The following is a 19,584-nucleotide window of genomic DNA, read 5'->3' on the forward strand; positions in this document are numbered from 1 at the left end:
GTCTCTTAAAACACTCTCAAGCACTTCTCTACAAGATGTGATTTCAAGTTTTGTCTAGAGCGCCTATGGTCTTAGTGAATAAATTAATTAAAGCTTTAATGAAAAATCTGTGCTGATCTGACCTACACATAAGGCAGGCTAGTGGTGTGTCTCAGAGCAGGGAATCCTGCTAAATCAGAAGTTACCCTGAGAAGGAAGAGGAACTGTCCAGCGTCCTGAAGACCATTCTAATGGGTAAAGCATGATTATACTGCATTAGGGAACACTTTATATTAAGTGTCTCTAACTACTGTGTATTTACCTAGTAGTCACTTACTGTAGTAAATACATGTGGATTTACACATAATTACAATGCTATTATTATGCATCGTTACAATGTAACAAAAGAATCCTAACCCCAACCCCAACCCCAGCCCCAACCCCAACCCCCAACCCCAACCCCAAAACCCAACGGTCCAACAGTGAGTCACTTTCCAGCCCCGCCATTACAGATGGCTCAATTTTTTTTCTAATCTCAAAGCAGGGAGTGACAGGAAAAAAAAAGCCTTTATATGAAAGACACCAAGGGAAGAATATCTGGCTGTGCCAGATAACCTACTGTGCTACCTCCGATTTGAAACTCAGCACTATACGTGGCAGCTGTACCTAAAAAAATATGCTAGGGCTGGCTGGATTGGGAAATATAATGGAACTAACACAACCACTTAGAAGAGATAGCCTTGTGGTGCAATATAGTCAGGTAGCGGCAAGAGAAAAAAAGAAAAATGTTCCACGCTGCAAAATCACTGTGTCGGAAACGAATGTGTGTGCACGTGCTCGCACAGTATGCACTGGTATTTGTATAATTTTGAGGCAATACTTAATCTTATAAGCCTCTTACAATTAATCTTAAACCTGACTTTTTTTAACATTCAAGTATAAAGCTTCCTTCTATTTTTTTTAATGGATGTATAGTTATTTAACATTTGGACCATTTATATAACTCATGTGAAATCCGTTGATTGTGAAAGACACCTCAGCACAGGCATCTAGATAATTCATTAAACAAGGAACAGTAAACAGGGTTTTCAAGGTAATTCATTTTGAAAATGGAGATGATAAGTATAGATTAATTATGTTGTACTGATGCAGCAGAGATAAGTGAATTGACCAAGAACTACATGTCTTTATCCCTAATAACATTGCATTCTTCTTTTGCCATTAGTGGTGCAACATTACTGACTCCTGTTCACTTGACCGAAACCAATTATAAAGTATTGAGTTTTTGAGTTCTTGATTTTTTTTAATTGCTCTATTAAGAATGTGATAAGGCTCTACAGAACTACACAGCCCGACGGTAACATAATAAGGGCTGTATTCTTTTCATGGTCTAAAAATAGGGATTTCAAGATATTTCATGATTAAACATAATATTTATTAAAGCAGAAAAAGACTGCATTGTCACATTCAAAATGTATAATTTTCTCTGTAAATAGAGTGGCTCAGGGGTTCATTTGTGCCGGATCTCACAGGATCCCAGATCTCTATGTTCTAAAGAACTCTATGTACCTAACTTTTTTGTTTACAAAGTGGTTAAAAAGTTGTCATGCTACAACTATGGATAAAAAAAAAACTTTTTGGAATGAGGAAAGACAGCGGTTAGCATCCCACACCAGCAGTGAAGTGCATGGACAGCATTTCCAACGCTTATCAATAGTATGTGAATACCATGAGGTATTGAATGATGTGACATCTGTCAACCAGCCAAATGTCATCTTTTTATCACCAAAGGTCACAGTGCAGCCAAACACTGTTTAAAAAAAAAGATATGTAACTGTATCACACAAACACTGTTTCTCATTAATTCCTCTGATCGATAGGCATAGGGTACTGATATAAACAGCGGTGGATATCAGTACAGCCACAATGCTTAACTATGCGTCCACCTACATATTAGGAAAACTATGTCACAACAAGGCAGGCGTAGCAAAACCTAAAACCGATGGAAGCTGGTAAGTCTATTTAAACCAGCACAATGTATCTGATTTCTATATAAGTTTACACAGTTAGTAGTGTTTAGTGCAAATGCGCTATTAAACCACGTTAAAGTTTTATGGGTTGGTCGGTGGACTTACCCTACACAAACACCTGTACAGTAACAGTAAATAAACGTAATGTGAAAACGCTTTGAAACAAAGGTGAGACCCCTCAGCTGCCTGTGCTGGGAGGTCACCTCTCCCATGATTCATACCTCCCACAGACACCTGAAATAACTGGGAGCACTTCAGCTTTCCAAAGCAGCCTTATGGGGGGTTGCACTGCATCCTTCGGCTGGGAGAAAACACTGCTTTGAACCAGTGCTAATTCAAGGCCACCTAACGCAATGGTTCTCCAGTTGTCGTGTAGGCTACCCTTTTCCATTTAAAAAAGCATTTGATTTGATTTGGCACCGCACCACTATCCTTATAGCAGTTTTGAAATCTTTGAGCAATTACTGTATTTACACAGCATGTAATGCAAATAATGCATGGTGCATGTATGTTTTTTTTTTTTTTTTTTTTTATACCACTATAAAGACAGCAGCGTCGGAACTGAAATTTAAACCTATTTATTTCAGCAAACAAGAGTGCGTAGGAGGATTGTGTATTAAAACCCAGGGCTCGAGCCAATTAATAATTAGTAATAAGCAAGCTTGGCTTGACAGAAGCATTATATCACATATCTACTAGTTAAGTGCTGCTCTGACGAGTAAGCAGATTCTCACAAACAAAGGCATTTTTGCTTTGGTGTCTGGTAGTTTAAGTTAGTAAATGTTTCAAGTCTCCAGTGGTCAAAAAACACATTTCAATTCATAAACCTCACAGAAGAGAAAATGAACTCTCTTCTTTATCATTACTGGTAGCTAGCAGCCTCTGCGTCACGTGACACCGCTTCTCTAAGCCAGGAAATGCACTTAACCCTTTGATCAAGAGCTTATGTCCATTGGCTTTAATATGCTTCTCATCTCAAGGTATTAAAATCCCCTCAAAAGAAAGATGAAAGGTTTGATACCAGTATTTAACTGGTCTGTATAATGGTGTTTGGTAGAAATATATACAGTATTGCGAAATGGAAATACATATGAGATGTATGAATAGGCTCTACTGTATACTGTCCTTTAGCAGGCTTTCCCATGCTGTTCCATGCTTTCACTAGGTTTACTTTGGTATGCTTTTGCGGTAGTATTCTTCTGCAATATTTGTAATGGAGACATATAGTGTTAACAACTTCTCACATGCTACACTATAAGATTCTTATTCATTCCACACGTATATCTCTCATGGAAAAACATTGAAATCTAAATTAGATCAAGTCTGTATCATTTAAGAAGATTGACTTTTTCTTCTTGTCTCTCGGTATTGAAATGATCATTTGAAAAGCAAAAAAAATTAAATAAAAAATACCAATGCGATATTGTTACCACGACAACAAAGATCATTTGTAGGTGGAGAAATTAAGACAAATGTTCTCTTTGTCGGGTTACCATGGCGACTTGTTAAAGTGTTTAAGCTGTTTTTTTGTTGTGTTTTTTTACTTATTTTTTAAAAATATTCTGCCTTTGAAAAACCCATTGCAGTCTGGTGGATTATATAGCATCGGCAAGACTTTAAAGCACCTGTCATTCTAACGGGATATGTTGAAGGCTTGCTTTATCAATGGGGTTTTGAAAAAAAAAGGTTAGCCGACTGTAATGATAACTTTTGATCATATCATTTACTGCAATCTGATATCTCCAGATAGCTGTGTTTCTTAAAGTACAAAGAAAGAGCGTTAGATTGTAAAAACTACCCATTTCATAGTATTGTAATGAGGTTTTGTACCCCAAATCATTCAAAACTAAATGCTTCGTACAGCTACACCGATGCTTCGAGAGACATTGACAGTTCAGTGAAAAGCAATTAGGTGTTAAGCGCTGTCTTGATAATTGACTTTTAAAGGGAGATAAGAGTTATGAGGGGCCTAAATAAATAACCAGAGGGTTAAAAGTCATAAATGGTCTGGATACCCAATATTGAATCTTCCAGTAACACTTTACATTAGGTCTCTCTAATTACTGTGTATTTACATAGTAGTTACATAGTAAATGCATGTGAACTTACACATAATTACAATGTTATTGTGCATAGTTACAAGTACAAGTAAATCTTTTTGCACAATATATGTAAGTACACAATTGTATCAGAAAAGGGTTAGGTTTAGATTTAGGATTTACACATTAACCAGCGACCCCCACAATGCGAAAGAGCCGGGCTCGTCTGCATTCAGGGTTTTAGAGATTTTCACCTCCTCTCATCTCACCGACATTTATTGATTGATTTATTTAACGTTTTTATATAGTGCCACTCGCCAATTGGCATCGGAGCACTGTACAAGGCAAAAAACATTAAAAACATATAGTGCCATGTGATAAAAACACGGTACATCATAAATAGTATAAAACACACAGTACAGTACAATGTAAATACATTGCACAAAAGAATACACTCATGTATTAAATTATTTAAGCCATTCCAGCTCTCTGAAGTTTCCCAAATATTCTTTGATAAAGCAAAGTTTTTAATAGCTTTCTAAACTTAAGAAGGCTAGAAAAGATTCTAATTTCCACTGGCAATAAATTCCACAAATAAGCTGCTCTAACCTGAAAGGTGCGGCCTCACAAATTAACTCGAGAGAAAAAAGGAGTTGAAATATGGAGGGAACCATCTGAATGTAAATTCCTGGTATTGATTCTAACAGGAAGAACAGCTTGCAGATAGGCTGGTCCAACTCCATTTAATGCTTTATAAACAGTGCAAAAGATCTTGAAATCTATTCTCTCACAGACTGGGAGCCAATGTAGTTCCCTCAGAACCAGCGATCAGCTGCAGCTAATGTATGAGATCCGGGTCACGGCACCAATGTAACAGAGCGGAGGCTTGGCTCGAACCGGCGACCCCGCATAACACAAATGAGTGTCTTAACCACAATGCAAAAGAGCCAGGCTGCCTGTTACAGAAGGCATTGTAAATACATGGTATAGCCATGGGAAAACTGTAGGAAAACTGCAACAGTTACTGCAGAAATTTATAAGGGGATTAAAAGGAAGAGAGCTACATAGTCTATCCAGGGTATGATCTTTCCTTGTGGTTTCAACCTGCAGAAGGCAAGGCTCTCCCCTGGAACTCACAGAGACAGCAGGCAGGCCCTGGGGACGACGGGACCCCAGGTGTTCTTGTGTAAACATTTTCTAATCACCTGTCAGTGCACCCGAGACCAGGAAGAAGCTTGTTAACAAACGAAGCAGATGAACCAGCAGACACAGCCACTCTGAGACAAAACCAAACAGTGCTTTCGTGATGCATTCTAGTTCTTTGTCCTTTCCAGATGTATTTTATGTTTACAATCTAATACTGTACATGGTTTTAAAATACAGGTTTTTATTTAGTTATTTAGATGAATTATTTTGCATTTCAAATGCATTTTTGTGCAAGGTCATGTTATAAATATATATATAAAACATTAATTAATTAATTTGTTTTACATTTTCCATTTAAGCAAGGCTGGGTAATTTCTGAAAACAGGTTTCCAAGACAACAGAAAAAACTATTTTTCATAAATATCCACTAGGTACAGTATGGAGGCTGCTGTCATTAGTCTGAGCAACAATACTCAACATAATCAGTAGCACCTCTTCACTAATTATATGCGTGGCTGGCTACACTGGCAATGGCAGGTCTCAAAGAGGACTATGATTACACAACACACAGAAGCTACATTCAATGGACTATGCATCTCCTCACTCTTTATACAGAACAGGATTGTGTTTAAACATGGAAAAGGTGTCAGGCTTCAGCAATTAGGGAGAGTCCTCTACAGCCCTGGTACGCAAATGTGTTCAAATGTGTTAAATAATCTAAGATTACACAAAAACAAAAGCACAACAGAGCTCATTGTAGTTCACCAAATGGTTCTTAAATGAAGAATTAGGGTGTTTTATAGTGGGCATGAATACATACCCTCCCTATCGCATTAGATCTTTTGGATTTTTAACAGACCAGTCCATTGTTAAATGATCATTTGATCTTATTATGCGTCATACAAGTAGTCAATATTGTCCATCACATGCATCGTGACACATATTATACCGCAACCTGCATATCGTGATAGATATCGTATTGTGACATTAATGTATCATTATACACATTTGCTGTAGTTTGTGTTTTTAAAGAGGGGTTAAAATATGGGGTTAAATTTTCACTCTTATCTTAACCAAGGTATTCTTTTTTAGATTCACTTTGTACAGCATTTTCTATTTCAGTCATCCCATCCTGGTGACTTTTTAAAACAGTCCTGTGCTTCAAAGGGGCCCTCAAGCATGTCTTCTCTCTAAGTACAACTGGTACTCCAGTGTGTAACCATCAACCTGTCCCCCCTGGAACATTCTGCCCCTAGTGGATGAAATACCACTTAGAACAAATGTGGGCAGCATATTGGAGGGGGGCAGGTTAATGGTTACACTCTATAGGGGCAGCAGTGTGGAGTAGTGGTTAGGGCTCTGGACTCTTGACCAGAGGGTCATGGGTTCAATCCCAGGTGGGAGACACTGCTGCTGTACCCTTGAGCAAGGTACTTTACCTAGATTGCTCCAGTAAAAACCCAACTGTATAAATGGGTAACTGTATATAAAAAAAGTGATATGTATAATGTGATATCTTGTAACAATTGTAAGTCGTAAGATAAGGGTGTCTGCTAAGAAATAAAATAATAATATGATACAAAGTAAACCCTTTATGCCAACCTATTCACATTTCCTAAGTAATGGCAGTTCGATTTTCAGCATGTGCATTATTTAGGCAGTGTGCACAACTCCCAGGTTAAAGCTTTGTGAATACGGCATTATACATTGTGTCATTATACATTATACATTATACAGTTATTCATAATCGCTGCAAACAAAACACTTATAACCCCTTTCTGTTCTTTCTACACCTATAAGCATAATGCTCTCTTCTATAAAACTGGAATTGAGAGTTCAATAATATAACAATGCTGCCTGATTTATTACTTTTAACATCTTGCGTGATTCATTCCTGGAGGTCCTGGAGATAATTACAAGGCTGCTGTACAAGCTATTCAGTTAAATCTGTTAATTTAAACAGCAATTGTTACCCCTGTAAACCATAATATTAAACATTTCCACATGCTGTATAAACGAGGGATGTTTTGGGACAGATTATCTAGTAAGCCTTGTAAATTTATTTTGGAGCTTTGCTTTGTGTGGCTACTGGAGCAATATCTTTCCCCTGGCCAACCCTGCTTCCTCTCGCTGCTCGTCAGCAGCACTGCATTAAGACACCACACAAGTAGAACCAATCTGAGAGAAAAACAATGGAAGATTAACCAGGACGTTTAACCAGGACGTTTGACCATCGTTTGCCATCGCATTGCGATGGCAATGCGATGGCAATGCAAGGGTTCTGTGCACATACACCACTGATGGAATTGTACCACACTGATAACACTTTTTGACCTACCAGTTGTATCACAATGGTATAAAAACCAATATACACCCGCTAATCCTGTGCAGTGTACCATGTCAGCACTAGATAGCGAGATATTGTTTCAGGACCACAGTGCAATATTTGAGCCAAATCAAGTGTGTTGCCATTGCTGGTAATGCTGTGGTCTTCAAATGGTTCAGCTGTTTTTTTTTTTTTTTTCAGGTTAATACAAAGTATTCCAATAGCATACCAATGGGGTTCTATTACATCCTATTGAGTAGCAGTGTTCAGAATCAATACATAAAGTCATGCTGTTGTGACGGCTTATGCTTAATTGGACTTTGCTATGTTCCTGCCTGGTATCTTATAGTAAAATGTGGATCTGGTTGGGTGAGTTGGATCTGGACAGAACTTGAACAGGAGACTTTCAAGGAACAACAGGAGCTGTATGAAGGTATTTGGTCCCCGCCTGGTGTTTAGGGGCCAGTGTATGGGTGGAGTTTTCTGGTGATTCACCCGTAACCTTAACACAAAAGATGGGTACTAAAAAAACTATTCATAAAAACGAAAGGCTCGGATCAAAGACTTACTGTCCAAACTTTTGTCTGACTTTAGATACGTTTCCTTTGAGCACTACAGTTTAAAATCTGTAGTGCAATGCTAGAATAGCCACAATTATTTTGCAGCACCAAGTAGTACCTCTTTTTAATTGATGTTACCATAGAAACAGATAGAAGATATAACAATAGTGACTATGGCTTTCCATGAATACATTCAATTTGTCAACCCTCCTGCCACTATGACTTAATCATATTAATGTATGTAAGAGGAAACCAGGGACTTTCACATGTTTTTAAGGAGGAGAAGTGCCTTCAGTGTGTGCATGAATACACTCAGTTCATTACCAAGATAACTGGGAAAATACATTTCCTCAAGAAACTAATGACTCGTTACAGCCATAAACAAATAGGATCTGTCTGGCTGCTTCAGACTAAAAGATTTCATAAAAGCAGCAAGTTGTACCAATAATGAGTGATCTGCGAAAAAATACTTGATAATTAAGTTCATCTGAAGTGTTAAGATTTCAAAATGCTTGTCTTGCTCTTCAGGCAAACCCTTATCAGGGACCGTAACTCGTAAAGCAAAGATTACGTTTCTGTAAAACGTTATGTGTCGCCGAGGCTGATGATTAAGGCAAACTTGAGGAATTATTGAAAGGCGCTTTCTCTGCACGAACAAAGCCTTTTCTAATAATCAGAAGATTGTTGTCCTTACTTGCAAAATGTTGCTGCCAAAAGTGTGTGTGTGTCGGTTGAATCAGATAAGAGGTTTAGTGCACCCGTAGCACTGTGGATGGGGTGAAGGACCACTGTGTTCAGTCTGTTCTGCACTGCTTCAATGTAACAAGTCTGCAAGGGGTTTCCATTGTTCTAGAGGGATTCGCCACCATTGCTCAATGATAACCACCCCTAGTTCCTTCTTGGAAAGCTAGCTCAGCATTATATTCTTTGATGCATCCTCAGACTGGCATAAAACCCATTGCGTAGAATAGCAACAGTGTGATACAAAACAATTAACAATTGTATTGTGTACTTGAGACAGATTACTTGCAGCATTTCAGAGACTCCTACTCTCCTAGGTGAACATGTACATCCAAAAATAAGAAAGGGGCTTTCAGCTCTTTGATTGCACGTTGCACGTTAAAAGAAAAGGGAGAGTGCATTTATAACAACACCTCAAAGCCCCCATGCTGTTTTCTTTGCTGCCAGTTTGTTAATTCGTTCCCTGGAGGTTTTAGGCAGGTTGAAAACAAGAGACAACTCCCTTTAAAAAAGGTGCTATGGCTAGCTGATTCACAAAGCACTTGGTTTTCAAAGAGCTTGGTTCAATACACGATAAGAAAGTCGAAGATTCATATACTTGGGAGTTGGTTTCTAATAAATGATATTAAAAGTAAAAATCTATTTTTTTAAGATAATGTTAAAAAAAACGAATTGCTGTTTTAATCAAGTTAATTATCACAAATACCCTAATACGTTTAGAAATTGTATTTTTACGCACACACACACACACACACACACACACACACACAGCTTATTGGGGTGTATTAACAATGCACTTTGTAGTACAGTGTGCACAAAAAAAATAAAATCACAATAAAATACATGATCACTTGAAGTTTTCCCCCCTGCCAAACAAATTTCCTTTACAACTAAATCTGAACTTTAAACCATCAATCTGATTTTCCTAGGTCTGTTTGTGTGTACACCACCACAATCCATGTTTAAACCATTCCGTTTCAAAAGAAAGCTTCATCTGAAAGAAATAACTATATAAATCCTATATTTGCATTTGCATAGAGCATTATTATATTCAGGAGTCTGTTTCTCTTAGTGCTTGTCACAAATAGTCTTTCTAAATCCTTAAAAATAAACTTTCATTTCATACATTTTAGACTTCAAGACCTCTTTACCGAACACAGTCCTAAATAATATAAAAGAAATTGAACAGCAATTACTTACGCGTCCCATCAAAGCGGGTTGCTATGGTGTCCAAAAAAGTGTTCTGGGGTGCCAACAAGCCTTTCATTACAGGCATTTTCTTCTAGTTGAAGAAGACAGAGTAAAGCCTCGCAATTATTCCATCCGATCTCAGACAGTAAGCCACAGGGTTTTGGAATGAAAGAGCTGGAAGATGAATGCCTTGAAGAAATACAAAGCCACTCCAGCCCTGTGTCTCTTGCCTCACATCCTCACTGCAGGGTGGATTTTTGAAAATCTATTACACTTTCTCCCCAAGAAGTAGATGCATTAAGGGAAAGTCCACTCTTGATGCTATAACCCCCCCACTTTGGTTTAGTTTTGTAACTTATGTCAAGGCAAGGATTTGTGCGGCCTGATTGCCCTGCATCGGTTGCATAGAGGCGGCCTCTCTTTCTATCACTTGTTAAAGCTGGTGCCATGAGCAACTGTGTTTTCCAAATTGCTACCTCTTACTGCTTCTCTCTCTCTCTCTCTCTCCCTCCCCCTCGATCCCTCCCTCTCTCTCTCGCTCTTCCTTGTACACTCCCACTTTTATTCTCTCCTAATCCCTTTAGTTTTCTAACAATGAAACACAGACACACACAGGCACAGGCACACACACACACACACTCACACGCTGACACACACGCAGCCACACTCCTGTGGTAAGTGTGACCATTTCAGAGTAGATTTAGCAGGGACCTGATTGCTCCAATTCCTGGAACCTGGTCATTTAAACATTAGAGGTTACAGAGAACCACAGCTCATTTCTAACCAGGCATAAATTCTGCTTTGGGAATCAATTTGACAATGGAAAATATATAGATTATCAGAATCATCTGAATTGCAGCATTTATCAGAAACCACACTTTTTGCCCAGTGGATTACTAGCAGGGCCGGATTTAAGGGGGGGCAACTGGGACATTTGTCCAGGGCCCTGGGCTGCTGAGGGGGCCCGCAGCCTGGTTAAAATAAATACATAAATAAAAATTGCTATTTTACAGTTTAAAATCCAATCCACTTCCCCTGTAGCTAAACACTTGCGTCTCTTACTGGTCGCACGCAAGCACAGAGGACAGCGAGAGAGAGAGAGAGAGAGAGAGAGAGAGAGAGAGAGAGAGAGAGAGAGAGAGAGAGAGAGAGAGAGAGAGAGAGAGAGAGAGAGAGAGACTAATACAGAAAAAATGGAAAAACTTAGCGGTGCAGCGAAACGAAAAAAACAAAAGGAAAAGCAAGCTAGTGAAAAATGCCTGCTGGAAAACATTCAGAGACTATCAAATTCGGTTCAAATCCCACCTCAGCCACTGACTCATTGTGTGACCCTGAGCAAGTCACTGAACCTCCTTGTGCTCCGTCTTTCGGGTGAGACGTAGTTGTAAGTGAGACCCTAGTCTCTGTAAGTCGCCTTGGATAAAGGCGTCTGCTAAATAAACAAATAATAATAATAATTAACTCAGGGGGGTGGAGACTTACCCATTTATGATCTTTCAGTTTTTAATATATAATTTTTTTTCTCAATAAAAACTTTTTCCCCTTAACAGTGTGGAGTATGGTGTGGAAAAAAATCCTTATTTAAATGCATGAAACTCTAAGGTACTGACGCAACAAAATGTGAAAAAAGTTCAAGGGGGTGTAGACTTTCTATAGGCACTGTAAATCAACGGACAAGTGTCAAGTTATTCTTTTGGCCACACTTTTTCTATGCACCTGTTCTGTACAGCAATCTTTACATGCATCTTTTAACATTCTCCTTTATCTGGAATCCTAGAGATAGGGAGAGACACACAATGCAGGCTCATCCATGATTGATTACAGGGTGTAACCTACTGCTTGAACATATCGGTGAAGCAGAGCATCACTTTCTGGATCCAAAAGCATTTAAACAATTGGAATTCGTACTTGTACTCCTTCAGGCAATTCATTCTTTTTTTTAAATACATTTTTAATGCCCCTCGTTTTTTCTTCCTCCTTCTTGTATTGCTTGTCAGCGGTGCAGGTGAATTTGTAATTGATAACCCTTTGCAAGTCATGTAATGAGATTGGTAGTGCAATTAAATTATACTGGTACAGTCTGCCTAAATGTGTAATTGTAGTCGTTGTAGGAGCTGAGATGCTGATTGACTCAAGCACAGTTATTATCTTCTAGATGTCATGCCTTTGTCTGAGTTGTGAATTGATTGCAGCAATGTTTTTGTATCTGGTACAGGAGGCTGTGTGGTCCAGTGGTTAAAGAAAAGGGCTTGTAACCAGGAGATCCCCGGTTCAAATCCCCCCTCAGCCACTGACTCATTGTGTGACCCTGAGCAAGTCACTTAACCTCCTTGTGTTCCGTCTTTCGGGTGAGACGTAATTGTAAGTGACTCTGCAGCTGATGCATAGTTCACACACCCTAGTCTCTGTAAGTCGCCTTGGATAAAGGCGTCTGCTAAATAAACAAATAATAATAATACTGTTTTGTTATGAAAAAAGACTACAGTTTGTTCTGAATGACCAAGAACAAATGCAGGATGGAATGTTACCCCTTTCTCAACACATTGGCTAACCCATGCACCACACATCGTTATACCTTGTTTTAGTGTACCTGCAGCAAAAAGGGTTTCAAAGTATGGAAATTAGTGAATAGTCATTATTTCTGTTTCTATTTCTTTTTCAATGCTTTCCCACCAAATTAGGGATGTGCCGAGTAACGAGTATAAACGAGTGTTTGTAACGTGGTTTTTCAAGTAATACATTTACCATTTCCGATGGTAAAAACACATAAATAATGGCAAATAATTGTAATTCTGCCTGCTTTCTTAGTGCCACAAATGCATTAGTATTAGTAAGTACAAGTAATAGCTCCTCTGCCCACCACTAAATGTACAACAAATGTGTAAAAAACAATCCTATACAGCAGATGTATGAGAAAAGTTCCTCAATGCTGGCAGCAGCACCAAGGAGAAGGGCAGACATGCAAACTTGACTCAATGGTACCTCAAGCACGGGCTTGTTTAAAAAAATAAAACGTGTAGCATAAGCATCTTTCACAAGCTGCCTAAAACATACCAGAATAAATTCTACCATGTGTTATTTAAAATCAGATTGAGTGAGCCCACTCACAATGCGGTAACTCAGATAAAACACAGCTGAGCTTCTTGAATTAATTCGATGTATTTTTCTTTATCTCCACAAATAAATAAACAGTCTCTTTAAAATAAGAACAATCCATGATGGATTGTTTTTGATTACAGATGCCAAATGAATGATTAGAATGTCTCAAAAATAATTGTTGCTTCCATAGCAATTCATGTCATTATTAGATTATTGTGAGACTAGATACTGTGTATATTTATACCAATCCACCAATCTTTTCTATTGATTTACTCTTTATTCCTCCTGTATGTGTCAGTGCAATACTAAAGCAGTATGTCAACTGAAATGTAAGTAAATACATTACAGTTGACATACTGCTTTAGTATTGCACTGACACAGTTAGGCCATTGTTGAGGTATTTTCAAGAACAAATACAGCTTTTCCATACTCTTACAAGGCTACAGAATTACGTCTAAGAATTCCTGGAAAAAAAATCCAGCAATAGAGTAATTTACAGAAAGAAACATATTACCATTTTAAAATCTTTGTTGCTCAGGCCACGTAAACTTCAACGGACACAGTCCACAGTTTGATAAGTGATCTTCTTCCAGCAGTCCCATGGTGCTTTAGTTTGTGTTATTTAATCTGGGGGATGGAGGGGAGGGGGCACTAGTCATGCATGTTGACTGAGAGACCCCAGTCTACCCCCAACCAGACAGGCAAATCCCAAGGCAGCTATAACAGCCAGTAGGACCCTAAACCACTGAGGAGTCGTTTGGGCCTTTATCCAAATGAAGCAGAGGCTGTTATCCCATCTTAACATCTATTGTACCCCATGATAAAGGCTAGATTATTCTTACAATAAAAACACTGTTTGCTGATGAGGAGTTTTAAACAAGATGTAATCTCCAGATTAAGGATTTGGGCATGCCATCAAGCAATTATCTAAACTTTATTAGATAAAGGTATATGCTGGAACTGGCATCTGTTTGCCTAAGGTACTAGAGAAATAGATTTATAACAACTATATGTGATGCTGTTTTTTTTTTTTTCTCACACTGTTGCATTTTCCGATTGGCACCCTTTCACTTAAGAAAAATGTGATTTGCATTTCCAAAGTTGATCCTGTCTGATCATATTTAAGACAAATTAGCAAGGGTTTTAAACCGATGCTTCAACCCTAAAGCCGTCGGAGCACCCATGGCCGCGTGACTGGGCTTTCGATACAGTCGCTGTGTAATCATTACTGCGGTTCCTTTGAAAGAGATCCATATAGATGTGGTACAATACAGCATGACCATGTTTAAAAGCCAGCGTATTCCCTATAGTGTCAGTGAAAAATAGTTCGCTTGATGTACTGCATGTCTGTATTGGAGGTAAGGGTGATTTTTTTTTAGTTTTTTAATACGCAGTTCAGAACATGTGATGTGACTGTTTTAGGTCATACATCCTGAGATGTATTGTACACATCATATATAGGAGACTGTGTGGTCCAGTGGTTAAAGAAAAAGAAAAGGTCCCCAGTTCAAATCCCACCTCAGCCACTGACTCATTGTGTGACCCTGAGCAAATCACTTAACCTCCTTGTGCTCCGTCTTTCAGGTGAGACGTAGTTGTAAGTGACTCTGCAGCTGATGCATAGTTCACACACCCTAGTCTCTGTAAGTCGCCTTGGATAAAGGCGTCTGCTAAATAAACAAATAATATATCCTCACCTTGGGCATGCTTACATAAACTGGACTGGCTCTGTAAGGATAGAACTATGTTGGTACCGTACTGTATTTTCAGCTTTCTATAGACAACAGAACTATTACTGCCCCAAATACTACACATACAAACACCTGGGTGCTTTTTAGCTCCTGCATGGTTCTCAAGTGCATTAAAATAGAATTATTATTATTAAAAGCACAATCCACTCCACCAACCAAGTCTCAAACACACCTGAGGTTCTAGCCAATAAGCTGGGTAACAAACTGTGAATCACAGGAAGTGCCTTATAAACTGCCGTGCAACTAAGTTAATTTACTGTCGAACTCTTAGCCTGAGGTGCCAAGGTAACCCTCCTTATGGCCCTAGGTAGGACACTCATTAGATGTAATGTCAGCATCAACTGTAACTGTGACAGTAAAAACCCAACTGTATAAATGGGTAATTGTACGTAAAAAATAATGTGATATCTGTATAATGTATAATGTGAAATAATGTGATATCTTGTAACAATTGTAAGTCGCCCTGGATAAGGGCGTCTACTAAGAAATAAATAATAATAATCATAATAATAATAATAATAATCAAAAGCAGATTTGCAGATTACCAATGGCTTATTTCAGACACTGATATGAAAATGAATAGGAATGTTCAGCAGGCTGTGCAATTATTTTTTCATTTTCCCTGTCTTGCTCTGCAAATCTAGCTATAACAATAAAAATGATATAACAGGAATAACGAGCAAGACTTTCATACCGTAGTTTGATTAAAGATCTCCATTCGTATCTCCTGGGGACATTCTACTGCTAGATCCTGCAATTAAGTTTCTTCTTTCGAGCTGGGAGTTCAATGTTCTTTTTATTCATCCTTCTAAATAAAAAAAAATCTTTCCAATAGAAAATGATCAATAGAACTCATTAGAAGATTGAACTAAGTTTTTTTTTTTTATTGTTTCATTGTTTCTCTGCTACGTTGTTCCTAAACTTTCTCGCTCGCTCCAATCAGTACACCCTATTGGGTTGTGTGAAATATGTTCTTGGCACAGTAATTTAGTTTTTACAGTCCTTGTCCAGGGGTTTTGAGTCCTTTAAATTCAAAAGGTGAAGAAAATTCAAGAACACACAATGTGGTATTTGAGAGCCGTTAGTTCAGAGCAGTGTATGGTTTTCAATTTTGAGGAAATGTGAGTTATAACTGGAAGAAAAAAAGTATACATTTATATGTTACGAAAAATAAATGAAAGTACAATACAGGTATATACTATCAATTTTGTATGATGTCCACATACCCAGGTCTGTCTGCCATATAACACTGTTATTGATTTCTTAGCAGACACCCTTATCCAGGGCGATTTACAATTGTTACAAAGTATCACATTATTTCACATTATACATTATACAGATATCACATTATTATTTTTTTACATTCAATTACCCATTTATACAGTGGGGTTTTTACTGGAGTAATCTAGGTAAAGTACCTTGCTCAAGGGTACAGCAGCAGTGTCCCCCACCTGGGATTGAACCCACGACCCCGATTAACGATCAGTCAAGGTAAAACATGCATGGGATAACCTTGAAAGTGATAAGTAAGGCTGTATTTTTTTCACGCTTATCATGGATTTCACAATCTCTGTGCCTTGTACCCATTGCCATGTAATATGTAGTTCCCTGTTATAATTCCCATTTCTAAAAGAATAGTGTAAATATACATGCAAACGTTTGCCTTACTGATGCACCACCTGTTACATTGCAGTCAGTTTATTTTGTGTCCGGTAAATGATTGAACACACTGCACAGAGCTGCACGATTTCTTTAAATTGAAAAAAACAGCAGCTGCATCAAAGACCGGAAATACAGACATGCTCAAATTTGTTGGTACCCTTACAGCTCATTGAAATAATGCTTCATTCCTCCTGAAAAGTGATGAAATTAAAAGCTATTTTATCATGTATACTTGCATGCCTTTGGTATGTCATAGAATAAAGCAAAGAAGCTGTGAAAAGAGATGAATTATTGCTTATTCTACAAAGATATTCTAAAATGGCCTGGACACATTTGTTGGTACCCCTTAGAAAAGATAATAAATAATTGGATTATAGTGATATTTCAAACTAATTAGTTTCTTTAATTAGTATCACACATGTCTCCAATCTTGTAATCAGTCATTCAGCCTATTTAAATGGAGAAAAGTAGTCACTGTGCTGTTTGGTATTGTGTGCACCACACTGAACATGGACCAGAGAAAGCAAAGGAGAAAGTTGTCTGAGGAGATCAGAAAGAAAATAACAGACAAGCATGGTAAAGGTAAAGGCTACAAGACCACCTCCAAGCAGCTTGATGTTCAAATATTTGCAAATATTATTAAGAAGTTTAAGGTCCATGGAACTGTAGCCAACCTCCCTGGGCGCAGCCGCAAGAGGAAAATCGACCCCAGATTGAACAGAAGGATAGTGCGAATGGTAGAAAAAGAACCAAGGATAACTGCCAAAGAGATACAAGCTGAACTCCAAAGTGAAGGTACGTCAGTTTCTGATCGCACCATCCGTCGCTTTTTGAGCGAAAGTGGGCTCCATGGAAGAAGACCAAGGAGGACTCCACTTTTGAAAGAAAAACATAAAAAAGCCAGACTGGAATTTGTTAAAATGCATATTGACAAGCCACAATCCTTCTGGGAGAATGTCCTTTGGACAGATGAGTCAAAACTGGAGCTTTTTGGCAAGTCACATCAGCTCTATGTTCACAGACGAAAAAATGAAGCTTTCAAAGAAAAGAACACCATACCTACAGTGAAACATGGAGGAGGCTCGGTTATGTTTTGGGGCTGCTTTGCTGCGCCTGGCACAGGGTGCCTTGAATCTGTGCAGGGCACAATGAAATCTCAAGACTATCAAGGCATTCTGGAGCGAAACGTACTGCCCAGTGTCAGAAAGCTCTGTCTCAGTTGCAGGTCATGGGTCCTCCAACAGGATAATGACCCAAAACACACAGCTAAAAGTACCCAAGAATGGATAAGAACAAAACATTGGACTATTCTGAAGTGGCCTTCTATGAGTCCTGATCTGAATCCTATCGAACATCTATGGAAAGAGCTGAAACTTGCAGTCTGGAGAAGGCACCCATCAAACCTGAGACAGCTGGAGCAGTTTGCTCAGGAAGAGTGGGCCAAACTACCTGTTAACAGGTGCAGAAGTCTCATTGAGAGCTACAGAAAACGTTTGATTGCAGTGATTGCCTCTAAAGGTTGTGCAACAAAATATTAGGTTAAGGGTCCCATCATTTTTGTCCATGCCATTTTCATTTGTTTTATTATTTACAATATTATGTTGATTAAAAAATCAAAAGCAAAGTCTGATTTCTATTAAATATGGAATAAACAATGGTGGATGCCAATTACTTTTGTCAGTTTCAAGTTATTTCAGAGAAAATTGTGCATTCTTCGATTTTTGTGGAGGGGTACCAACAAATTTGAGCACGTCTGTATGTCTGCTAAAGATCGCTCTGTCCAGCACAAGAACAGGACATTTCACGTCTGTTGTTTATTTATATATTTATTTTTTAATATTATTCTTATTTTCTGCCCAATTATTGTTTATTTCAACTCGGCTCACCGCTGCCACCCCCACGCTGAGTCGGGAGAGACGAAGACGGACACACGCGTCCTCCGAAAAGTGTGCCGTCAGCTGTCCGCTTCTGTTCACTCTGCAAGTCATTCAGCCACCTCAGATCTACAGCGTTGGAGGACCACGCAGCTCTGGGCAACTTACAGGCAGGCCCGCAGGCGCCTGGCCAGTCTACAGGGGTCGCTGATGCACGATGAGTCAATGACTCCCTGGCCGACCTAAGCCCTCCCCCCCGGGTGGCGCTTGGCCAATTGTGCGCTGCCCCCTGGGAGCTCCCATCCACGGTCGGCAGTGGAATAGCCTGGACTCGAACCGACGACCTCCAGGATATAGGGCGCATCCTGCACTCCACGCGGAGTGCCTTTACCGGATGCGCCACTTGGGAGCCCCCCTGTTGTTATTTTTACACTGATGGTGAAAACAGAATGTCTTCAAAAGGTGAACATAAAAAAAAACGAAATATTCTACAATTTAGCATTTAGTGTTTTTTACAAATAAGCATTTAAATGTTTAGTAACATTTGTTGTATAATAACTAGAGAAAATGATGCATTTTGAAAATGACAACACTGTTTTTTCTGCTTTAATAAATAATTGTGAAATACCTATTTTATTTATTTATTTATTTATGTATTTATTACTGTGAAATAAGCTCCGGCAATAAGGAATCCTATTCATCTACAGATTTTAAGGTGTGTTTGATCATGCTTTATCATATTCTAATGTTATTCCCTAGTTTAGTCCTTTTTTTTACCACATGGGAACCTGTCATGGTGTCTATTATTTTACTGTTTTTATTCTGGTAATTGAATGATGTCTATTTTGTATCTTCACAAGGGAAGCAAAATAAAAACACGTTTCTTGTAATACAATCAGGGCATTGAAGAATTGGTTACAGTTACACAATGGCACCACGTTAATTGGAATTTGATGACGTTCAGTCAAGGTAAAACTATTATTATTATGTTTCATCTTGCGAGATGATTTCAATTATTCTTTATTTTCGATGCACAATTGATTTCAACCCAGTGAGTGAAATAAAGATGCACAGTCAGGAGGCAGGCAATGAAAAAGACAAAACAAGTACATTTTACCTGACAAGATAAATGAACATAATAACATTGCTGTTTTTTTGTTCTGTTTTGTTTTTAGTGTCTGCTCCT

General features: G+C 38.5%; 1 protein-coding gene across 1 annotated transcript in view; it reads right to left on the reverse strand.

Moving 5' to 3' along the window:
- Positions 1-10,466, reverse strand: part of LOC117433326 (potassium voltage-gated channel subfamily H member 4-like) — a 50,581-nt gene extending 40,115 nt beyond the window's left edge. Inside the window, exon 1 of the mRNA XM_059006733.1 lies at positions 10,022-10,466. Within this exon, the coding sequence (XP_058862716.1) occupies positions 10,022-10,097 (76 nt within the window). The 5' untranslated portion in view covers positions 10,098-10,466. The remainder of the gene's footprint in view (positions 1-10,021) is intronic.
- Between the last annotated feature and the right edge of the window lie 9,118 nt (positions 10,467-19,584).

This window comes from Acipenser ruthenus, chromosome 33 (assembly GCF_902713425.1).
Source record: "Acipenser ruthenus chromosome 33, fAciRut3.2 maternal haplotype, whole genome shotgun sequence".
Classification (NCBI taxonomy): domain Eukaryota; kingdom Metazoa; phylum Chordata; class Actinopteri; order Acipenseriformes; family Acipenseridae; genus Acipenser; species Acipenser ruthenus.